The sequence below is a fragment of the Falco naumanni genome, chromosome W (assembly GCF_017639655.2).
Source record: "Falco naumanni isolate bFalNau1 chromosome W, bFalNau1.pat, whole genome shotgun sequence".
NCBI lineage: Eukaryota > Metazoa > Chordata > Aves > Falconiformes > Falconidae > Falco > Falco naumanni.
Genome location: NC_054079.1, coordinates 24,760,250 through 24,784,389, shown reverse-complemented (window position 1 = coordinate 24,784,389; position 24,140 = coordinate 24,760,250). Strand labels below are relative to the sequence as shown.

At 40.0% G+C, this 24,140-nt stretch overlaps 1 protein-coding gene across 1 annotated transcript; it reads left to right on the top strand.

Moving 5' to 3' along the window:
* The first annotated feature begins 2,243 nt into the window (after positions 1–2,243).
* On the top strand, positions 2,244–21,657 carry LOC121080627 (perilipin-2-like). Its single transcript, XM_040578778.1, is given in 11 exon segments — positions 2,244–2,296; positions 4,466–4,522; positions 4,603–4,798; positions 5,445–5,527; positions 6,033–6,318; positions 6,636–6,746; positions 6,749–6,816; positions 7,560–7,694; positions 14,806–14,905; positions 17,362–17,452; positions 18,539–21,657. Coding segments are annotated over 10 exon segments (1,101 nt in total). The 5' UTR covers positions 2,244–2,296; positions 4,466–4,492; the 3' UTR covers positions 18,540–21,657.
* Positions 21,658–24,140: the final 2,483 nt, after the last annotated feature.

Sequence of the window (24,140 nt, the reverse complement as noted above, 5' to 3'; positions counted from 1 at the left end):
ATTGCCAGGATTAGTCTGTGAAGGGAATGCCTGTGCTGATGCTTTTGCAGCTCCTGCTTGGACTCCTCCGGTGTTGGATCTGATATGACAGGCCCTCATGTCTCATCAATTTTTTCATCAGGGGGCTCGGGCACTGGTCTGTCAACTTAAAATATCTTTTGTGGATGCATAATCAATTATTGCCACTTGTCCAGAGTGTCAGCGATTGGGTCCCAGACTGACGTTTCCACAAGGGGTCGATCCACGCGGATATCAGTCCTTGGATCTGTGGCAAACTGATGTCACACATGTGCCCTCTTTTGGTCATTTACAGTATGTTCATGTCTCTGTTACCTTCTCAAAAGTTCTGTGGGCATCGGCCCATACTGGGGAGAAGGCTCTGGATGCCATTTCACGTCTTCAGCAGGCTTGGGCTGCTCTGGGGGTTCCGAAGCATCTCAAGACAGACAGTGGGCCAGCATATTCATCTACATGCATGGCCAAATTCCTTGCCTCTTGGGGGGTGGAACATGTTACTGGAATTCTGCATTCCCAACTGGCCAAGCCATTGTGGAACGTGTTCATCATACTTTAAAGCTACTTCTTGAAAAACAAAAAGGGGGAATGAGTTCTGAGACTCCGCATGCTTGTCTATGGAAAGATGTGTATACATTGGATTATTTGACTGTGCCGGCTGGGAAAGTGTGGCCTGTGACTATCTCTCATTTCTTGTCTTTGCAGGGAGGAGATCCTCCTATCTGAGGAAAGGTCTTAATGCGAGACCTACAAATGGGAAAATGGACAGGCTTGTGGATTTAATTACCTGGGGATGAGGGTATGCTTGTGTCTCTACAGATGCAGGGTCTCAGTGGCTTCCAGCTAGGTGTTAAGCCTGTTTTGGATCCTAGAACTGACAAGAGGACATCAGATATCTGCTGTTCCACAGACCCCTTGAGAGGGGAGTCAGAACATCTGTGTGACCCTGATGTGGAGCCTGAATCAGATGCAGCTTTGTGCCTTCTTAACTCAGCCTGAACAGCCTTTCCACACATCCGGCCAAGGGCCCTGCAATGGATGATAGACATGGCCTTTTTGGTTAAAAACAAAAAAGGGGAATTGTAGAGGAATGCAGGCAGTGGGTTGATTAGCATTGATAATGTGCATCTGTGGCCTTGCCTGGAAGGCAGTGGGTTGATTGACATGGATGATGTGCAGCTGTAGCTTGTTCCTGCTAAGTAGTTAAATAGCCCTGAGTGGTGTGGGCTTTGGAGGAACAGTATGGACAGTAGAGTCTGAGTGGTGGTAAAAGCCTTGTAGTGCTTTTCCTTGAGGAAAAATACTTATGCAAAAATTACTAGCCCAAGCAGAATTTGTTTGTACAGGTTTGTAGCACTTGATTACCCTTAAGGCCTGAATCTTTATCAGGTAGCTGTCTCCTGACACTGTCACTGCAATGGCATGCTGAATACAACTTAAATTGTAAATATGTATTTGGACCTTTGCCCACAACAGTTTTTCCCTGCTGCTTTGATATGTCTGTGATGTGTATCTCATTTGTTTATAGGTTAAAAGTGAAGTGCACCTTTGGAGTTACAAAAGTTAAGAACACCAAACAAATGTGGGTTTAAATCTGTGGAGGTGATTATCTGTGAGTGTGCTGAACTGAACTTGTAGTGTTGGAGAAGAAGACTGGAGGCTCATCTGCCTTTCTGAGCTGGTCGACCTCCTGTTTCAGTACACCCTGTGTTCCAGCCTCACCTGGGACAGTCCTGCTTAAGAAGCCTGGGTAAAGGAAGAGGTGTGATTAATTTATGACCAACACAGCCTAACCTCCTGCTTTGTTCTTTTGCACATCTGGATGACTGAAATAATTCTGAGTGAAGAGAGCAAGCATTTTGTCTGTAACCTCTGCTCCTGGCCAGCCTACTTGTGGGCCTAGATGCCTCGGTCTGAAAGCCTGGACCTTTCCGGCCCCTTTCTGGGCCTTGTGTTCGCACTGAGGTACTACGAACGGCTCTGCTGAAAGAGTAGTTCAACAAGCGTTTCCTTTATTACGATTTCTTTTTCTGGGTCCGGCCCTGCCCTCCCGCTCTGATGCTTGACCGGTATGGGTGAACGCACGGCCACGTCCTCGGCTCGGCCCGGCCCCGCCCCCGCTGACGCGCGGCGGCAGTGACGCATCGTCCTCTCGCGAGAAGTCGGGTGGCGCGCGGCCGGCGGCGGCCGCTCCCCATAAATAGCGGGGCGAGGCCGGACCCGGGCAGGTGGTGGTTGTGCTCGAGCTGCAGGTACCTGTGCCCTTTTTGGGTTTTCCTGGGTGAGTACTGCCGGCAGCGGCGCTCCGGCCCGGCTCTCGTCGGCCGCGGGAGCGCTCGGCGCCCGCCCGCCCTGCGGGGCTGGCTCCGCAGTATGGTGGAGCCTACCGGCGGAGCGGGCGGGGGCTGCGGCCCGCCGCGGGCCCGCCCCCGGTGCCTCCGTCGTTGCGCCTGCGGGCCTCCTGCCCCATATCCTGGTGTCTTGTGGTAGGCTGCCTAAGGCGCTCGCGGAGAGGTATTGGGCAGCCCCATCCCTGAAGAGGCCTGGGGCGGCTCCTGGGCTCCTCGGCGGGGTTGTCAGCCTGCTGCCTTTTGGCCTTTAGCATCGTGTCGTAGCGAGGGAGGGAAGGTAGAAATGAAAGCTGTAACTTAGTTTATTTTCCTGTTCAGCATCTTTTGCTGTTTCCGAAATATGCTTTCGTTTCCTGGGCTTTGATTCGGGCAGCTCACTCACCTGCTCCAATGAAGTGGATCCAACTTCTAGTGGTGCTGAAACTGTGCAAGGAATTCTTAAAAAACTGTGCAAGAGCGTAGCTATCACTGATGTCTTTAAGAGCAGGGATAACTTCACAGACTAACTAGTTGACTAAAATTTACATCCATGCTGTGTTTGGCTCAATCTTTTTGGACATATTATAGATACTGAGTAACCCTTAAAGTAAGGGCCCTTCCTCCTTCAGAGGCCAAATTCTGCTCTGTTAGCCTCTTCTCCTGTTCTACAGTGTGCTTTACAGCCCAAAATGAAATTCAGCTGTACTCTGAGTAATCAGACTTGTAATGCTATGTGAGAAACATAACATGTTCTTGGGGGTATTTCAATATTTAATAGATGGAAGGAAAACAACTCTTTTACTGCTGTAACCTGTGTCAGTTACCTGCTTGTATGTCCCATGTACAGTGGTTAATCTCATTACAGGCATTGCCTTATGGCACGTGTGTTAATATGTGCAAATATGTCTAAAATGTCAACAGCATGCCTTTGTCCTTGTTCCCTGTTATGTAATGGGGAAAAGGTTTTACTTGTTCCCAGGCAGGATTTTAACACACTCCTTTTGATACTGTCATACTTATGAGGAAGAAAACTGCTGGTGCTTCTCTGACAAACTTAGCAGAAAGTCTTGAAAACCATAGTCCTTTTGAGGACTGACTTTTAGCTTGCTTTTCTGTTGCCTTCATTTATGCAGATTCTTAGGGAACTTAAGTGTCATATGAAAACATCAATGCAAAAAGTGGTTCCAGCAAATTATGTTCAGCCTGTATGTGCACGTTGGATGGCAGTGCACTTCTGTATGTGCTCCTTATGTGGTACTGCAATACCCCTCTTTTCTTACAGGGTTCATATGGGTGGTAGAGCTGCTAGTGTTTTCTCCATGGGAATAGGTGTTGGAAGATAACTGAGTAGCATGGGCTTGTTGGATGACTGCCTGTTCCAGTGTGGGATGGGTAATAATTAAGTCTAAATTAACATAAAGGAGAGATTTTCTGCAGTGGGAAAGTCCTATACCTTGTGTGTTACACGAATGCTAACTTTTGAGCAAGCTGAGCAGGGGGAGTCCTGCATGGGTATCGGGTATGCCACTAGAGAGAATGAACTCCTTGAGTTTAGCGGAATGACTTCTGGGAATTGAGCTGAGGTTACTGAAATAAGTACTCCCCTTCAATCTTCCATGTGTTGTCAAGATTTGGGCAGCAGTGATGACTCAAATGTCAAACTTGACTCCCTTATGTTAACAGAAGATCTGATCTGATTAAAGACCTTGATGGTGGAGGCTTCATCTGATTTAGACATCCTAAACTAGAATTCTGGCGATTTGTTGGTTGGTGTTTCTTTGGCCTGGCTCAACAGATAAGCCCAAGTGTGTGTGTCTTCCAGAAAAATAGGTTGATCGACTGACTGGTAACTCTTTGTTAATTCTTCAGTGAAGTGCTGTACCTCAAAGCCTGTCTCTTGCATGTGCCCTACTTCTGTTGCCTAAACCAAAGTAATTGGGAAACAAAGTTTTGGATTTCTGAGTTGCTACAATAAAATGTAATTCTTGTATGCAAGAATTTGATCAAGGCGACTGGCATGACCAATGGAGTTGATTACAAAAGGGTTGTTGGTTTCAAAGTCCGGTGATTAGATGGAGTGGATATGAGAATGCTGTAACTCAAATATGCTTCTTTCACAGGCTGTGTGAGATTCAAGACCTGAAAAAATGGCATTGGCAGCAATTGATCCACAGCAGGTAGGTCTTATATAGCCCCATAGTTCTTTATGCCTAGTTCAGAAACATGAGTCAACTAACATTTTTCTTTTTTTAAACAGAACATTGTATTGAGGGTTGCTAACCTTCCCTTGGTGAGCTCCACCTATGATATGGTGTCCACAGCTTGCATCACCACAAAGGATAACCATCCTTATCTGAAATCCGTATGTGAGATAGCAGAGAAGGGAGTGAAGACTATTACTTCAGTAGCCCTGATGAGTGCTATGCCTATCATCCAGAAACTGGAACCGCAAAGTAAGGCAACAATGGAACTGTTGATAACTAAATTGATTGCTTTTTATATCCAGATGTACTTGCAGTTTAACATGGTCATGCCAGTCTGGAGTGCAGTTTCAGGTAGCTGACTGAACCTGTTGCATGGCTTAAGTAACTGATTACAGATGGGTGTGATTGAACAAAAAATCCCAAACCGTCTAGAGCCAAAGCAGATTCCAGCTTTTCTAATCCTAAACTGACTGATTCATCTTGATATGCCAGATGGTTATGTAGTCTGTTGCTCAACACCTTCATTACCTTTCACCTGGTTTCAAATGCTACTCCTGTACTTTCTCTTGCTGAGAACAACTGATTAAATTTGGCAACTGTGTCACGAGACTGTTGTAACCAGTAACCTGGTTTCATGAAGTGGCAGGCAGCCAGGTGCTTCTATCTTGTTCTAACAGTTGCTTGTAAAGTGTCAAATGGATTTAAGTGAGCTTTTTTTCTGTTGCTGTAAACCTGTGTTGTTTCTGGGCTTTCCTGCCTCAAATTTCACTGAAAAAGGGAGGAAACTAAGAGTGTTTTAGCATGAGCTCTGTTTCAAGAGGAATTCTCAACTGGATTTATTTATACTAAGGGAAAACAAACTCCAAATCTTAAACCAGCTATTGTAATTTTATAGTTGTAGTTGCCAACAACTATGCGTGCATAGGTCTGGACAAAATTGAAGAGAGACTACCTATTTTGAATCAACCCACTGACAAGGTAAGTTCTTTCCATGTACCTATGTGAAGCAGAAGAACTGTACACCCTTCCTCTTTCCTATTACTAAAAATACAGGGAGACAGATTTCAATAAGCTGTGCTTCAAGCACAGCTTAGAAGCAGTAAGGAGGTAAAAGGTTTTTCTGTAGAATTTTGTTGCCTTTGGGATGCCATTAAGCTGCTTTTTTTTGATTTTAAAACTTGCCCGATGTTTGACGCTTCTGTCTAGGATCTGTTCACTGATGGGCATTTTTTTTTTAAATTTGAGTCCTTGTGTCTCTCCTGCTCAGTGTGAAGCAAATAGTACTGGAATTACATCATTGAAGTGTTTTGAGCTGAAGGCTGCATGGAAGTCATATTTTGTCTTGTCTTGTACATATGTTTTCAGGACATAATTTCTCCTAGATAACTGATAATTTTACAAGCTTTAGCATAAATCTGTATTTCCTGGATTATGTATCTCCTTAGGAAATAGTTTTAGTGAATCAGCCTGTTTCTTATGGCAGGTTGTTGCTAATGCCAAGGATGTAGTTGTGGGAGCTAGAGAAGCTGTAACAACCACTGTGACTGGTGCCAAGGAAACTGTTGCTCACACCATCACTGGAGTTGTGGGCAAGACTAAAGAAGCAATGCAAGACAGCGTAGAAATGACCAAGTCAGCTGTCAATGGCAGCATTAACACTGTCCTGGGAAGTCGTGTGGTGCAGATGGTGAGCAGTGGAATGGACAGTGCTCTCACTAAATAGGAGACCCTTGTTGACCAGTATCTCCCACTTACAGAAGCAGAACTAGGTAAGACCAATTCAAGGTTTGATTTTGTTGGAATGCTGGTATTGGAGAGAAGCAAGCAATCATCCATTTATTACTTGTAATGGGGAGAAGGCATGTGCTTCCCACGCTGCCTTTGCCTTGCTGTTTGTAGTAGCATTTTCATAGGGAAGCAGAGTGAAAAATAAAGATTTCCACATGTGGTAGTCTTATTAACTTACTATGGTACTAAAGGGCTACTAAACAGGTCCAGTATTCAGCTGTTAGTAAGAGGTCTGAGGCAGTTACATTTGCTTAAGTTTTCTTCCATTGGTTAATTTGCTTCCTTTCTACATATCTAGAGAAAGAAGCTGCAAAAGTTGAAGGTTTTGAAGTTGGAGTTCAAAAGCCAAGCTACTACGTTAGACTAGGATCCTTGTCTTCAAAGGTCCGCGCATGTGCCTACCATCAAGCCTTAAAGTTAGAGATGCTAACCAGAAAAGCCAGGAGGCAATCTCTCAGCTCCACCACACTGTTAGTTTGGTAAGTTTAAGCTTTCACTTGAGTTGTGAAAAGCAAACACTGGCACAGTTTGAGTGCAGAAAATAACCAAAAAGAGGCATAGGAAAACTGGAATTGCTTTCTCATACTAAGTGTGTTTTGTGGGTATAAAGGATTTCCCATTCGGAGCTTTTCACCGCTATTCAGGAGAGATTTTAAATCAGGCTAAGCTGTAAATGAGCCAGGAACTGCTTGTAATTTTGAGCATTGCAGGAATAGAAGCGACACGTTTAAAGTGATATTTCTGTTCTGAAGTGTTGAGTTTAACACTGACTTCATTCAGTGAAGTAAGTGTCTTACAACTCAACACTCCAGTCCTTTATATTAATAAAATGGTCAGGTTCTTTGTGGGCTTGCATATCTTGCTGTGGGTATCTCTGAGCATTCCTGGGTACTTCAGTAGTCTTATCCTAACAGTGTACCTTTATGTACAGGATAAACTGTGCATAAAGAGTCATGGCCTTCTATACGCTTTCAAATCCTTGTGTAGGATGTGAATGGGGGAGGGGGAAATAGTTGAGGAAGAGGGATATGCTATATAACATCTTAAAACTGCATTCTGTTTTCTCTGCTTTGAAGAGAAGGAATGCACGCTTATATTACCCAAAATCTTATATTGAACTTCTAAAGTATTTAAAAAGGAGCTTACAAAGCAGGTAAGTTAGGGTAGTCCTAATGGAACTTTTATATACTCTGCTTTGCTTCCTTTTTTGGCTGTATTTCAGATCGAGTATGCCAGAAGGAACATGAATAGTGCCAATCAGAAACTACTTGATGCTCAGGAAAAGCTTTATCAATCCTGGGTAGAATGGAAGAAAAATACAGACCAAAATGATGGTGATGACTCACATAGCACTGAGGTAAAGAGATGTAAATGTAAACCAGAAATAAATGGATTGTATACTGTCAAGGTAATGGCAAACTAACAGTCCTCAAAGTGCACAGCATCTTAACAGCACAGAAGCTTATGTGCAAATTGGAATTTGAATACCGAAGTGCAGGGCAGCTGACTAGCGACTGCTATGGAAAGTGGGGACGCGCAAACTCTTCAGTGAGCCTACTTGCTGCAAACACTCGGGTTCATTCTCCTTTCAAGAGAATGGTCATCCTGTTTAGCATATGAACTTGGGTTGGGATGTCAGTATCTAGATCAGCTAGGACTCACATACCTGATATGGCCAAATGACAAATAACCGTTTGTCATCATAAAACAGTCTTAGGCACAGCCTCACTGTGTTTTACATGTAAGCAGCTACATGCAAATTATCTATTAGAATACACTTGCCTACTGTGACTTCTTATCTGGATTTGAAACAAGAGCTTGCTTATCTGTTGACTGGGTAGAAGCTACCAGTATTTCTGTTCCACAAAGTACTTGAGATTTGAAGAAATATCAAGTACTTTCAAGTCTCTTACTCTTCAGGCTTAAGACCTGTTTTATTATCTGCTGTAGCTTTATTTTACTTGCATCCTGTTTACTTTGCTTCTTGATATATCTTGAGCAACATGAAGCTGCTACAGTCATAAAAAGATTGACATGCTGTTAAACTTTTTGTTTCCAGTACATTGAGTCAAGAACTAGCTATTGCCCAGACCCTCACTCAGCAGCTTCAGACCACCTGCCTCCCACTGGTTTCAAGCCTACAGGGGCTGCCACAGAATATGCAGGATCAGGTTTACAATGTTGGGTCAATGGCAGGTGATGTCTACCAGAGCTTTTGGTCAGCATCCTCCTTCCAGGAGTTATCAGACAGCTTTCTCACAACTAGCAAAGGACAGCTGAAGAAAATGAAGGAGTCTCTGGATGATGTGATGGATTATCTTGTTAACAACACACTGCTCAACTGGCTGGTCTTCAGCATGCTGAGAGCAAAGGTGAAGGGGAGAAAAATTCCAGCCAGAAAGACAAACAGCCTGAACATGCTACTGAATAAACTGCATGGCATGTGTGTACTCTGCTGACTGACAAAACAAGTAGCCTTAGCAAGTGTAGCTGTCAAAAGCCTTGGAGGAAAAATCCATAAACAAGTGGGATAAGCATAGAGAAAAAGGACACTCGCACATGAGCTGCATTGTCCTTTGTAGTTAAGCCACTCTTAACTTAAACTGTCTTGAGTGCCAAAATACTGGCAGCTTACAGTTGTCAAGATGCTTGTTTGTCAAGTTAAGAAACCTCACCGTGCTTGACTAATGGTATTAATACCATTAGTCTAAATAAAATGTGCCATAGGTAAAAACATTTGATATATTGCTTAATCTGTGCCAGAATAATATAAAAACCTTGCATGCTATGAAATGCATTTAAAAGCCCTGCAGTCTAGCTAGATATGTTTAAATTCCATATTTGCTTTGGATCACGCATTTGATTATGGATCTGACTGTCTCAAATTCTGCTGCTACACAGTTCATGACAAAAGGTCTGTGAGTACAGAATTCCAAAGCTGAAAGTGGGGTTTCTGAATGAGTCAGCTGGAGTTACTTAAATACTGTGACAGTGTTATACAATAGTTTAGATAGTTAATGTTAACATAGTAACCTGACCACAGAATTCTGGAGTATCTAAAGTTGTAAGGGGATCCATAAGGATCATGGAGTCCAACTCCCTGCTCCTTGCAGGACTACCTAATACTAAACCATATGACTCAGTGTTGTCCGCATGCTCCTTGAACTCTTGACAGGCTTGGTGCCATGACTGCTTCCCTGGTGAGCCTGTTGCAGTAACAGACCAAATCATTATCAACATGTTTTTCTAATATACAGTATAAAGACAAGATTCATGCTGTTTGTACCCAGGTGCCTGATGTTGTGTGGGTGGCTGTTTTTTTTTGTAGCCATCTTTTTGTAATTCATTTTGTATATTAGTAATAAATGCTTCAGTAGCCAAAGTCTGTCTCCATTTCAGTGGTGTTTAAAACGAATGTAACTTGCTGTTCTGTAACTCCTTCAAACTGAGTCCAGCAGAAAGCAAGCCTGAAATGCAAATGAAGTAGACATGCGTTGAAAATGTGTATGCATAGATAGGTAAGAGACTGCTGCAGCATGTCCTTCCTTTGAGTTCCTGTGCATCCTTCCATTCAGTCTTAGCTTTACTGCTGCTTTTTTTGGTGTTTTCTGTTGCCTGCCTTTAACAATGACCTAAGCTGTGAGCTGATGGATATATTAATATTGAGAAGGATACAGACAAAAAAATGCCCTGTCCTATATTTGCAGTAGATATTCTGTGTGCGTGGGACTGCTGGCTAGCTGCTTTGGCAGCTGGCTCCCTATAAACAGTATATACTCAGCTGCAAAGACCAGTTTTAACCTGTTTAACTTTATTTACCCTCTTTTGAACTTGAGTGACTAGCATATATTAACACTCGGCTATTTGGGTGCAATCGTTCCTCAGTAGATTCTGTGAATCCCTCTCCTGGAAGAGAATTACAGTCACTGAGAAATAAGCTTTCTTGGTTTAGGGCTGTCCAGGTAAGTTGTGTCTCTGTTCTTAATGCATGCCCTGTGCAAATTTGAGTTTTGTGTATCAATGCTGACCACCATTTTCAGAGGTCACCAAGGAAGTGTAAAGGAAAATAAGAGTTCAGAGGAAGCTTGCCACCTGGTGGCATGTTGCTACATGGAGCAATACCCCTCTACTGCTGGTACAACGTGGGCACTGAAGCAAATGACATGTACTGTAGCCTACTGTGAGAGGGCTTGTATCAAGACTGTTTTAAGCACAGTATTAAAAAAACAAACAAAAAACCCCAGAGGATTACAGAAAGATTCTGTAACTTCCAGGTATAAATACTTGGGTTTTGTTAAACAGCCCCCTTACAAGAAATTGACATGAGATAGCTGGGAAGAATTCTCTCACTAGGGCCTGCGTTGAAGGCTTCTGGAATTCTTTCAGCAATTTTTTCTGTTCAAGTATTGAATGAGTCCAACGAGAGAATATCCTTTTTCATCTCCATTTGTAATAAAACTTGTAAAGTGTATCTACTGTTGTGGAGGTGCTCAGGAACAGAATGGGACTAATCTGGTCTGGGAGTAGCTGGTAGTTCAAAGAAGGGAATTCCCATTCTTACATGTATTTTAAAATCTGATGCCTGTGAGCTTTTGTTCTGAGGTGATCCATCAAGTTAGATATTCAAAGTGCTCACTGTCTTTTGGGGACTGAGGAATAAGCAGCACCTAGTACTAATGCAAAAGCAATACATCTCTCTGTTCTGCCTTAAGTTGGACTACTGATTTGGACTGGCTTAGATGCCTGTCCAGCCTCGCTAAATGTCAGCAAGCAGATGAAGTAGAAAACGAGGAAAAATATTACCAGCCTAGACCTCCAAATTATTTTGCCCTCACTATGGACTGTGGGTGGATTCTGTGCAAAAGTTCCTTTGACTTCTGACAGCTGGCCCACAACTGATGGCCATGAATGGAGAAATGCCTGGTTAAATGCTTACCTAATGGTAACAGGTAAAGCCTGTTACACCAAAATGCTATACACAAGTTTCTGTATCATGCTCTTCTGGGGTGTGATTCTTCTGTTGGCTCCTGGAGCCGCCCCCTTCCCCAGCCAAAAGTGTGTAAGCTTCTGTCCACCCTCCCAGTAGAACTAGGTACCCTTCCTTGGGGGGGAAAAGAGGGCTGAATAACAGCAGTTCAGTATATTCCTGGCTTATGTTGAACATGTCTCTGGGCTGAAATTATGACTCCCGTAGTAATGAGAGCACTGAACTGCAACTGTAGCTTGCCAGGCTATCTTCTTGTTGGTAGTTTAGTACAGTGTACCCTTAGGTTCTAGACTTGTAATTAGAATACAGACAAAACTGGGTATTTTTTTTCTAGTGGAGTTAGGGTGACTATTAAAATGTCTGCTGGAGGCAAGAATGATGTGGACATATTCCAAAGACCTCTTTGGCTTTTTCCCCACAGTGGACTGAATCTGAAGTACATGCTGATAATTGCTGAAAACTCTCAAACAGGAGGAAGAAAACCTAAGATATTAACAGAGCAGAGTCTACTCATACGTTTTTCCTGTTAGCTTAGCTCTTTCTCTGTAATTGCATGTATGAAGCAGCTCAGCTATACTGCATAGAAATTTGCCTGCTCTTAGTCCAAAACCACTTTTGAGGATATAGCTTGGGCTAGAAAGCTGTGAAATCTCTGGAACCTTTTAAAAAAGGTAAGATTAGGTATGTTGAAAATTATAGGAAATAGTTGAGCCTATTTGCAGCAAGCAGAAAAACTAGATGAAATGGAAAAGTGTGTCAAAGGTTGCTAGTCATGCAAAAACTAGGATGGCAACAGAGTGCTAATGAAGTAATCACTGATAAGATTATTTATGGTTTATGTAGAGTTCAGAAAATAATTGTTTCTGTTCAAGAGATAATAAAAAAAAAATCATTCATGCTAGTTGGCACTTCCTCTTTCCGGGCATACTTAACAGACAACTACTCTATCATTACTGATAATACTTAGCTACAAAAGTTTTAAATACAAGCATTTGTAAATAGCTCCATATGATACGAAAGTTTCACAAACATCATTTATAGCAGCATACACATTGGTCAAATCCAAATTACAGGATTTGTGTAAGAGCTGGAGTTGCAGGGATATAGCTATTTGCCTTAAACTAAAGAAAGATGGAAAGCTTTTAAAATCTCACATACCTTAAGATGACTTTTTTCTTTTTTTTTTTTTCTTTCAACAATCTTTTCCAAACTACAACTTATGGTAATACTATATAGCCAGTAAAATAGGTGAAAGGATTTGGAAACAACTGATGAATTACTTTATTAAAAAAAAAAACTAAACCCAAACAACAAAAAAACACCCAAAAACTTACCTAAGCCATCTAATTAAAAAGAGGAAACAGCATGTAACTAATTTCTTAAGCGTGATCTGTTGGTCACTTGCATGATCAGAAAGTCTTACATGCAACAGCTTGCTAGAGGTTTTGTGCACAGTTTTGATAAATGTATTTCTCTTCATACTAAGATGGGAATTTTCTTTTGGGTAATACAGTCTCTGGGTGACTAAAAATAAGTGCTTGTTCTGAAAGTGCACAAATAAGAACCATCTCAAATTGCTAGTGGTTTAGTTCTGAAAACCCATTAAGAAAAAATGGATTAATTTAAAGTTAGTATTGACATTAACATTTGTATATGAAAATTGCAAAACACTGAAGTATGTTTTGCACTATTCCATGCAAGGATTTTGCAAGTTTTGCACTGTTCTGTGTAAATGATCCAATTGCATCCTATGGAGAAATGGCACGAGGAGGAGTCGTATCTGGCCTTATTCTTTGTTGCAAGAATTGACTTACTGTTGTGTTTCAACTTCCTGTCAAGTGTGAAAAGTGATAATGGAGGTGAAGGTCCTTTACCTAAGCAAGCCTGTAACACCAAGGGCTTTGCATTGTTTTGGTTAGATTGGTGCAGGTGTCAGAATACACTGTCCTAATGTAATTTAGCATGTTCCAGAACAGATAAATCATACTGACATAAGTCCTGCTTTATTCTGATGCTGACAGATACACTCCAATCTGAAATTCTTTCATGGCTGTGAACATCTTACTAGTATGCTAAAGGAGTCAGTTGCTTATAATGTGTGCATTAAGGAGATTAAGAAAGCACGGAATCAAATTTCAGTGCTTATCCTGTTGTCAGCAAGAATGACATGATTATAAAAGTGTCTTAAATTTAGGATGTGGTGAAAATTGTCACTTGACAGACACAACTAACATGGTCATGTGCCCTGCTCAACGTAAGTATAGAATAAAACCACTTGTTTAAGCCATCCATTTGGGCACATTTTAAAACAAGTTTGCATATGGACTACTTGGCCTAAGTGTTGTTAAGACATCCCCATTTGTACTGCAATATGAAATACAGGGTGATGTGCTGATAATGGGATAGCTTTGTGATTTCTGTAAGTGCAGTAATTAGTAAAATTACTAAAAGGTAAACTACCATAAGCAGAAAGATGCAAGATAATTCCAGCTGGTAGAAAGATGTGTCTTCTCAGTTCCTAGTGCCTTTTGGTTTTTTGGGAGACAAAGATCACTGATTTCATTTTAGGTTCTCAAAGTGGTTACATGTTTCATTGTATTAACGTTAGTGCCCAATAAGTGACATGCTGCTTAAATTCTTCTGAAGCTTAGTTTTAATTAATACTTCAATTACTAGTCTTAAGTCCCTGGTGCCTTAGGGTTTATCAGTTCTCTTAAGGAACTGATTTGTGTTCCCTGCTTCAGTGCTGTCTACAACCTGATAGCTGAAACAGTAATCCTTTTATCCTTTGATGTGTTCTCTTTTTCCAATGTCTTTCATAGCAAGCAAAGCACACATTTATCTTGCACGCTGTCTTTCATGAAAGTAAGTCATAAGCAAGGTGGTTTGCAGTTAAGGAATGGATTAAAACTGCTTCTCCAGACAGTGCTGAGTTTGTTACACAAATGCCTGGAAGCCTTTCCAGGTTGCTGCTGCTTGTATGTGCAGAACCAAAGTCCTGTCAGCATGCAGCCATCGTTATGTGCTGATACTGTGCGTTGCTCCAAGTATGTCACATCACCTGCGTTAAAACGGTTGCCATTAATGAAACTATAGATATAAATACTTTTCACTTGGGGCAAAAATCTTGTGGTTATGAGTAAATTGCCTAATTATATCCCATTTTTCAGAAGTACCTAAGTGTCTTAGCCAACATTTTTAGAAGTGTGTAACATCCATGCATCCACTAATGTCTCTGGCAATTCCTGAAACCTGGTGGTGCTTAACAGTGCAGAATACTGTACATGCAGTTAAAACAGAAGCCAAAGTGGGATTGCAGTTCCAGATGCTTTGGTTCTTGGGAAAGGCTTGATGTGGTAGGCAGGCAGAGCAGTACAGGGCAATCCATATCAAGCTCCTCAGGGCAGGTTCCTTTGTGTAGCCTATTGCTCCCAAGGAAAGAAGAAAGGCAAAATATGGTGTTTTTTTTTTCTTTTGAAAGGTACTTGGTTTATTAAGAGCTTTGCCACCCTGTTCTTCTGATGTTGCAGAAGAAGATGATGAGGATAGTGACTTTAGTCCACATCTGTTATCAGTTTCAGGTGGGTGAGCAGGAGAAGCTTCTTTTCATTCATCCTGTCTCCCATCACAGTTGTTAAAAATTACTTGGAGTTGAAAAGACTGCTTGCATTTGCAAGTATCTTTGATAGTCTCTGATAATTTGGTTCTGAATGACTTCTTGCCACAATTGCCTTGCATTTTTCAACCTTGTCTATCTCAGAGATTCTCTGAGGTTTTTGATATGGCAAAAGAACAATGCTGGAATTGTTAGGCGGTTTGTTTTCTTGCATGAAGGATGTTGACACAGATTTCCATGTACAAAGGTTCATTCATGGGTTCTAGGGAGTACCTTAACAGTAACAGTTGCTTCAGATTGGAGGGGTAACAAGAAAGAGACAAAGATAAAACGTTTCTCATTGGCCAGCTGGGAAAAGAAATTTAAGGTGTCCTCCCAGGTAAGCATCTTTCCCTGGTGCATTCTGAAATACTTGTTCCACAGTTATTGTGCCATTTGATCTGTGTTGATTGCTTTCAGTCTTTAGGTTAACAGTGCTGATCAGAGCTCACTTTGATGAGAAGAAATTATTACTGTTATAACAATGCATGGCATTGATTTAAATATTTTAACGGTGAAAATTTTTAAGTAGCTGTAGTTCCAAGTTTTTATTTTTGTATAGGGAAGTTATCTGTTCTGTGCTTTTATTTACTTATTTCTATTATGAAAATTATTTGAATTGTCTTTAGTGAAGATTCTTCAGTATTTTTGTTGCAAGGTTAAGATTTTATAAGCAATTTAATTGATTTTAATTGATTTGCCAGTATAAAGAGGAGCATAACTAATAGGGGCTGGTGACTATGCCTGAGGGTACAGAAACTAAGAGAATGTTATGTGAAACGCTTTAATCTGAGACACCATTCACCTGTTCTTGAAAACAATCCCAGGAAGGGGTACATATGACTAATTGTAGAGGATATGTGTTAATTAGAAATGAGACATCTGCTTGAGTCTATGTCATTAATGAATGGCACTCTATATTCTGCTGCTAAAATATTTTGTGGCTAAGAAAGCATGTAGCCTATGTGTTGGTGGGGCTGTTACAAGGCAACTAAGGGAAGGTGAGGGCCAGCAACAGAACAGCTTTCCTTTTTGGCACCTACTGTGTCGGAGCGGTAGCTGGACATTTTCAGTTTTGGAGCTGGGCTCTGCGAGACATGGATATTGCACGTGCTAATCGGCTGATGAGCTGATTGTATTTTACTGGGTAGTGCTTATTGACCAAGTGCTGACTGTCCCTAGTGTAGAGTTACAAATTAGAAGCTGCAAAGCAAGGGTGGAAAAAGGAGAGGGAAGGTGACTTGAATCATGTGTCATTTGCAATCCCTTTTAGGAAAAATGGCATAGCAGACAAATGTGTTGGAATTTCAAGGTGCAGAGCAAGATGGAGAAGATCCTTTTGGTTACAAAGGTGAAAGCGCTGCTCCGGCAGTCTGAGAGTATATAAGTATAGGGCTAGAAGCTGCAAAGGAAAGGCTACAGAATTGCAAATGGAAGGTCATTTGCCTTAAAAATGTCAAAGATAAAAGCACTGTGAGTAATGCTGTGAGCTTCTGGTAATATCAGAAAGCTTGAGACAAATTGGTGTCTGTGGCATTCTCTACATTGTTGTTAAGATGCTTGATCTGAGAATTGAGCCACTAAAAAAACTAACTTTCTGCCTGTTAACATGGTGAGCTTTAAAAAAAATGTTAACCTCACCTAATTTCTTGAAGTGAGTTTGGAATTTAGAGGTGGTGTTGAGGTAAATACAAAAGGAAATGCCTTTTATTTTTGCAGAAGCTGAAACTTAAGGTTAGTATAGAACTGCTGAGGTTAAACTTTGGTTCTTTATCCCAGTGATGTGCCAAAATTGGTATTTATTGTTCTAGAGTCCTGAGCCAAGCTATGTATACCTGTGATAATGCGAAAAGCATTTCCTTACAGTGTGCTTTGCCTTGCCTATACTGAGGCAGCACTGGTCAGAGAGATGAGTATATCTGCAGAGATATTTATTGATAAATGCAGATGAAGATGGTGGGAAAATGTAGGTAGAATTTTCCGTTGTGGAATTGATGCACCACACAAGTGATGTGTATGTGAAGAGGAGGGGATAATGATGACATGTGGCTGGGATTGTAGTTGCAAGGAGAGGGGAACACATTTTTGTTTCATGATTGATTGATACATGCAGAGCAGCAGATAGGATCATGCCTTTCAAACATGTGTTTAGGAGCAACACAAATAGGTGCTGGCTGCTGGTAGCCTCTGTGGCTGCAGGTGGTACCTGAGCAAAAGGATTGATTACACTGTCCTGCTAGGTATTAATTTATTTTTCTTGAAGTATTTGTAAAGTCCATCCTGTGAATAGTCTACAAAAGTGGTCTGAGTCACTTGTGTCACCTGGTAAGCCTCAGCAAAAAAAGTGGAAGCAGTAATAACACTCTTGACTTGCTTTTCTAGATGTTTGTGACTCTATTGCTGAAACACATTCTGAGAAGGATGACGGGGCATTGGGAGCTACGATAGATGAATCAGCAGCACCACCAACATGGTATGATGTTAATGAGAAATTGATGAAAAAGCAGTGGGAAAAATTAGAAATATACTTGTTGGAGTTGAATATATTGCACCTCTTGATCCTTAGTGGAATATTTCAGTAGCCCACTCCTTACATGTCACATCCACCTGATTTAGCAAGATGGTTCTAAAGTAACCGTCGCTTTTTCCAGCTATTGACTGATTGATCAGCTGGTGCTGAATAGGATGTGCAGCAGCCAAATTGCAAGGTTTTTATCTCACTTTTAACTACATTCTTTCTAGCTTTAAGAGGTGGGTGGAGAAAACAGAATTCTGTTTCTCAGATTGGATCAAGGTAGGCATATATGTTCAGTATAACCTGAGAATAAAAGGACAGACATTGACACGAGCCCTTCTTTTGTGTTTAAAAAATCCCAAACAACTAAATCTGAACTGAGATGAATAAATGTGACTTGCAAGCAGAACTACTGTGCTAAACCTTTGCAACAATGCTTTTCTCATGAATCTTCTAAAATAACTTTGTTCTGTAATTTCTTTTACTGCAGTTCCAGCAAAGAATAGAATGCAAACCAATGGTATTTTAAAACCTTTTGGCTTGTTTGTCATTTACTTAGTCCAGGAAGGTTTCATGACTTTTTGAATAACATTGCATACCATAATAAGACTCCTACAGATACTTGAAAGTTGCCTACTAGGAGAGAAAAGGAGTTAGCAAAAGAAAGCTGTCCTGTAATAGACATCAGTAGGTGTAGTTGCATGTGAGTCTCAACAGTTGTTGAAGTGGTTAACAATTAAAGCCTGGATTTCTCCAGTGGCTTAATTGGCTCTATAGCACATGGGAGAAGCTTCTGGCATCTTCTCACAGAAGCCTCCCCTGCAGCTCCCCCACTACCAAAACCTTGCCACATAAACCCAATACAAGCAGTAAAGAGAACAGGGGGGAGAAGTGAATATTACACATAATCCACAGTTATGGAGTTCATATGCACATAACTATTTTTAACAATATGCTTAAAGATTTCTTTACAGATGATACAAACAAATAACTCTGTAGGGGTAGGTGACCTTTGGAAAACAACATTATCCTTTTTATCCACAGAATGTCAGAAGATACATTTGACACTATGTGGCTGTGGATTATAATCCTGCTGTGTGCTTTACGGTTGGCTATGATGTGCAATCACTTACAGGCCTATCTGAATTTAGCCCAGAAATGCATGGATCAGATGAAAAAGGAAACCAGCAGGATAAGTACAATTGATTTACAAAAAATGGTAAATATAATGGCACTAAGGTTACATATATGTGGGTGCTTTGTCTGTGCAAATTTTTTCCATAGAAAAACATAAACATCTGGTTTGGTGTTTTCCTTGGCACCGGAACTGAAATTTGAATGAAGCTTCCTATACTATATTCTTTATAAAAATAGCACCGTTACAGCAAAATTCTGTAACCCAAAATATGCAAAGATGCATCATCCATATTATTCAGGTATTTTGTCTTAAGTTGTTCCTCTGTTGTTCTAAGAGATCCCATCATGAAGTATTCTTTACAAATATCTTGGCAAGCCTTATGTTTATCTTGATGAGTGTTTCTATTCAGCATGAATTGAATCTGGGGAGTGTATAGAGTAAGTGGTGGTTTCTTAGCTACAGCATGGAAAAAAGTCAGATTTAGATAGGAGGGCAAAATACTGTTACCTAATCCCAACTGCAATTTTTAAATTGGGGCAAGATTTAAGATAGGATGGTTATATTTTGCAATAAAATAAGACATGTTTAGTTCTGTAAGACTGCTCTCAAAGTCCACTAAATACAGTCCTGTCTGGTTTTACTAGCCATGCCTACTTCCTTTTCTTCTGATGCTTTTGCCAGTAAAATCTTTCATATCTGTCCTCCTACAATGATCTTTCATTTTTTTATTTGCTCTTTTCATCATATGCCATCATTTATCTTAAAATATTTTCTCATGCTTTTTCTTCTGTCAGTGTTTTACTGCTTTTTTTCTCATGTTAGTTTTTTGATGCTTGATCATCTTAAAGCCCTTTGAGGTTTTAAAGCTATTTCCAAAAATGTCAGGGCTGCCTTAATCTATTTTTGCCATCCTGTATTTTATTCTTTTCAAAAATGCAGTTAACTTTATTTTACTGCTTGCTTGCTATTGATTTAATGGCTTTTTTCCTTCTTCATTTGTTCTAGCTTTTTAGATCAACAGTTTATATAAATATGTAATGTAACAATCTTGAGAAAGCTGGAACCAGATTGGGAGCAGGGGGTGGGGTACATCTGAGTGGTTTTCAATGAAATATAATGTGTACCTGAAATAAAGATCATTTAAATGTTTTGTTATTGATGAACTTCTAATGAAAATTCCTCTTGTTGTTTTTTTTAAAGTACTGGTGTTTTCCATTTGGAGGTCTTACAAATATCTCACTTTGAAAAGGGACTGCAATATTAACCAAATAATGTTTGTCTTTTTTTCCTCACTACTTACTTACTTTCTGAGAATTTTAAGAGGAAAAGATACCTTTGACAAAGAATCAACATTTCTGTCTGTCTTCCTCCATTTCACCCTCCTTTTCTCACTCTAGTAATGGGACTTGATATCCTGATGTGTTTTCCTATCCACAGATTTTTCCATAAGTTAAGAACTAACGTGTTTAGAATTGACCCATCTAACTTAGTTAAGGATTGGATTTAGGTGGGTTTTTTTTTTTTTTTTTACTTTTTTTCATTGTTTTGGTTTAAATACATTTGCCTGTGAAGGATTAGTTCCTTTAAATAGTTTAAATAACTTTGAATTCCAGCTGAAATATAAACAAACTTGTTATTGGTTGTTTAAGCACTGCACTTTTATCATAGAGGTCTCTTTAGATAAAATATTAGGATAGTGATAAATCCAAGTATTCTAGCATGATTCAGGGAAGTCCAAATATAACACTTTGGCTATTTCTGAGCTTAGAGAAGTTGATTAGGAAGAGGAGAAGGGATTGTAACAAGCCTATTCTTCTACTTTCCAGGCAATATTTTCAGGCAGCACTTGTTCTCTTTTGATACCTTACCAAGTTTTACATTTTCCCAGGTGTTAAAGGGACTCTGGTAATTTCAGCTGCAGTTTTTTTCTCATTCTGACTTCTCTTGTATAAGAGTCAATAAGTAAAGTATCAAGAAAAAACAGGTAGTATCAATGCAAGAGAACATCCTTGTACAGAAGGCCATGCTTTAGAAAATTAATTTCTATGGCTGTTGATCTTCAGCTTCTTTTAGTCACAAATACTGGAAGACGTGAGAAGAAATACATGTTTCCCTGGATTATAAAGTCAAACTCACCTATGAACAAAATTCCCATCAAAATGCATCAATTAGCTAGCATAACTTCTGTGTATATGTAATATGGTTAGTACAGAAATTTCAACTAACCTCAAAGGAACAATTTAAAGTTTTGCACTTTGTCACAATAACTACAGCTAACTTGTAACAGAGGTCTTGGATTTAATGCATAGAAAATATAAAAGTATTGAATCCTGAAACCTATTATTTAAGTCTCATAGAAATGTTGGAAGGATCTACAAGATAAGCCTTATAACTATTTATTCTCCAAGGTCCCTGTTTTCCATTTGAACATTAGCTTGTTTTTCCTTATAAGTTTTTTAACAGTTTTGAAATGTTATTCGTTGTGTTTTGGCATATGATGCAATTTGTGCATTTATTTGTTATCCAGAAAACCTCTAAATTTAACCCACTGTTAATTTTGTGCCTACTAAGTTACTAGAATGTTTTGCCTAAGACTGAAGAATTAAGCTCACAGTGAAAATAGAAAATGTTGAATGAAAATGAGACCCCAAAAATTGTGTGTTCTGTTGAGGAAATCTTTCTATTATGGCTGAGTAAAATCTTAATAGCAGAAGGCAACAGCAGGTTGCTTATATCCTAAATCAAATATTAAAAGTGAATGTTTACCATAACGAGTAAGACTCTTATTTTCAACATCTGCAGCCTAAATCTGAAGTCTGAAATGATAAATTAAGAGCAATATTTTGACCTTACAGATATTTACTCTAAAGAGCATATAGGCAACAAGTATTGTAGCTAAATGCTACATCTTGTTAAGCAAGCTGATGTAGTCAGTCTGTACTTCAGAGTGACATTTGAACAACTTTTACTTTAGAGAGATCTGCGATATTGTGTGGCTTTGGCAATGCATGTACGCATACATGTATGCAATGTTGATGTCATATCTAATCTTCATTCCTGATACTAGACTGAAAACAATCTGGGAGGTGGGGGAGTGAATGGGATTCACAAACTCAGGAATAAAAGTGATGAGTTGAGGCTTGTTCTGTGTAACCTGGAATAAGTGGGACCAAACACTATAAAACTGCAGGGGGGAATGTTTGTGGGGTTTTGTTTGATTTGTTTTTCATATGAAAAGCTGTGGAGGATTTAAGCACTAGAAAAATGACTTCTAGAGAGAAACATAAAAAGAAATCTGAAGAATGTCAAGAGGATATTCAGAACTTTATATCTTAACGTGGAATAAAAACTGCATAGGGAAAGACTCTAATCTTAGAGGAAGACAGAACAAGAACAAGTGACTAGAACCCAACACTCGATAAATTACAGTAGTGGAAAATACACTGTTTTAACAGAGTGAGTAGCTAATTAAATTATAACCTGAAGTGGTGAATTCTTCACTGGGTTGTTTTCAGACATTTCTTTTATAAGCTGCTATTGGTAAGCAAATTACTGGTCTCAGTAAAAGGATGATCAGTGAAAATGTACATGCACTTATTGGTCACTATTCTATAATATTCTTTTGGATTTTGGCTATGAGGAAGAGCCCAGCCAGCTTTTTGCATTCCACCAGGGAATTTAAATCTCCTGCTATGTGTATTTTGCTTATTACCTCCTTAAGCCACTGAAACTTTTATCCCTGACAGTAATATTAATGATTGACACATGGTTTTCAAAGATGAGTAAAACTGACAGCTGTTTTGTATTTTTCTTGTGTGTGGATAGAGTAACTTCAACTAAAAAGTCCAATAACTCCATTCTCTAAGAACGTGTTCGGCGTTGCCAACTTCTGAGTTGATTATTAATTGTGTTTAATTTGTTTCTTAAGCCCTCCCAATTGTGATAGTATTAAAATGTTTGACTGAAAAGAAAAACTAGAAAAAGTAAGCAGGATGATACAAGTGAAGGAAACAGATAACAAATAATTAAGCCACTGTTTAGTTTAGTTTTATTTTAAAGATGAACATTTTTGAACTTTGAAAAGATGCTGAATCTAACTCCGTATCAACAGTAAAGTAAGAACTTTACTCTTAAAAACTTAGAAGTGTAAGTCTTTGAAATGCCATAAACTTTTTTTTTAATGTTATTATTTTATGATTTTAACTTATCAGTTGGACTCTCTCCAGTATGTACATATCTCTCTTGTACTAGGGAGCCCAGAACTGGACACAGTACTCCAGGTGGGGCCTCACCAGTGCTAAGTAGATGGGAAGGATCACCTTTCCTGACCTGCTGGCAACACCCCTCCTAATGCAGCCCAGGAAACTGTTAGCCACCTTTGCTGCAAGGGGACATTGTCGACTCACATGGCACACTGTCAGATATTGTCTGGGTATTGAAGTTAGGTTGAGTGGCTTAATATCCCAGGTTATTCCAAATTTTCTAAAGGTGGGATCAGGAAAACTAAGGCACATTTGGAACTCAGTTTGGCAAGGGATACAAAGAATAATAATAATAAGGGCTTCTACAAGAATGTTGGCCAGAAAAGGAAGTTCAACGAAAATGCACCCCCATAATAAATGACAGGAGAGCTGTTGACAACTGACATGGAGAAGGCTGAGGTACTCAACGGGTTTTTTGCCTCAGTTTTCAATGGTAATCTCTCTTCCCACTTCTCTCAAGTCCCTGAACCTCAAAGCAGGGACTGGAGGAATTTAAGTCCCTCCAACTGTAAGAGAAAATCAGGTTTAAGACCACCTGAGGAACCTGAATATACACAAGTCCATGGGACCCGATGAGATACATCCCAGGGTCCTGAGGGAACTGGATGATGTAGTTGCCAAGCCACTCTCCATCATATTTGAAAAGTCACAGCAGTCAGGCAAAGACCCTAGTGACTAGAGAAATGGGAATAGCACACCCATTTTTAAAAGGGGTAAAAAAGAGGACCCTGGTAACTACTGATCAGTGACCCTCACCTCCATGCCCTCTAAAATCATGAAGCATATATTGGAAGTTTTATGTTGAAGCATATGGAAGGCAGGGAGTTGATTAGAGACAACCAACACAGCTTCACCAAGAACAAATCCTGCCTGACTAATCTGGTACCTTTCTAAGATGGAGTAACTGCATCAATGGACAAGAAAAGAGCTATGGATGTCATCTGTCTAGACTTGATATGGTCCCCCACAACATTCTTGCTGCTAAATTGGAGAGATATGGGTTTGATGGATGGACTGTTAGATGGATAAGGAATTGGCTGGATGGCCGAATCCAAAGAGTTCCAGTCAATGGGTCAATGTCCAAGTGGAAAACAGTAATGAGTGGTATTGCTCAGGGGTCCATACTGGGACCAATACTATTTAATATTTTCAGCAATGGCAGAGACAGTAGGATTGAGTGAACCTTCAGCAGGATTGCCAGCAACACCAAGCTGAGTGGTGCTGTTGACTCGCTGGAGGGAAGGGA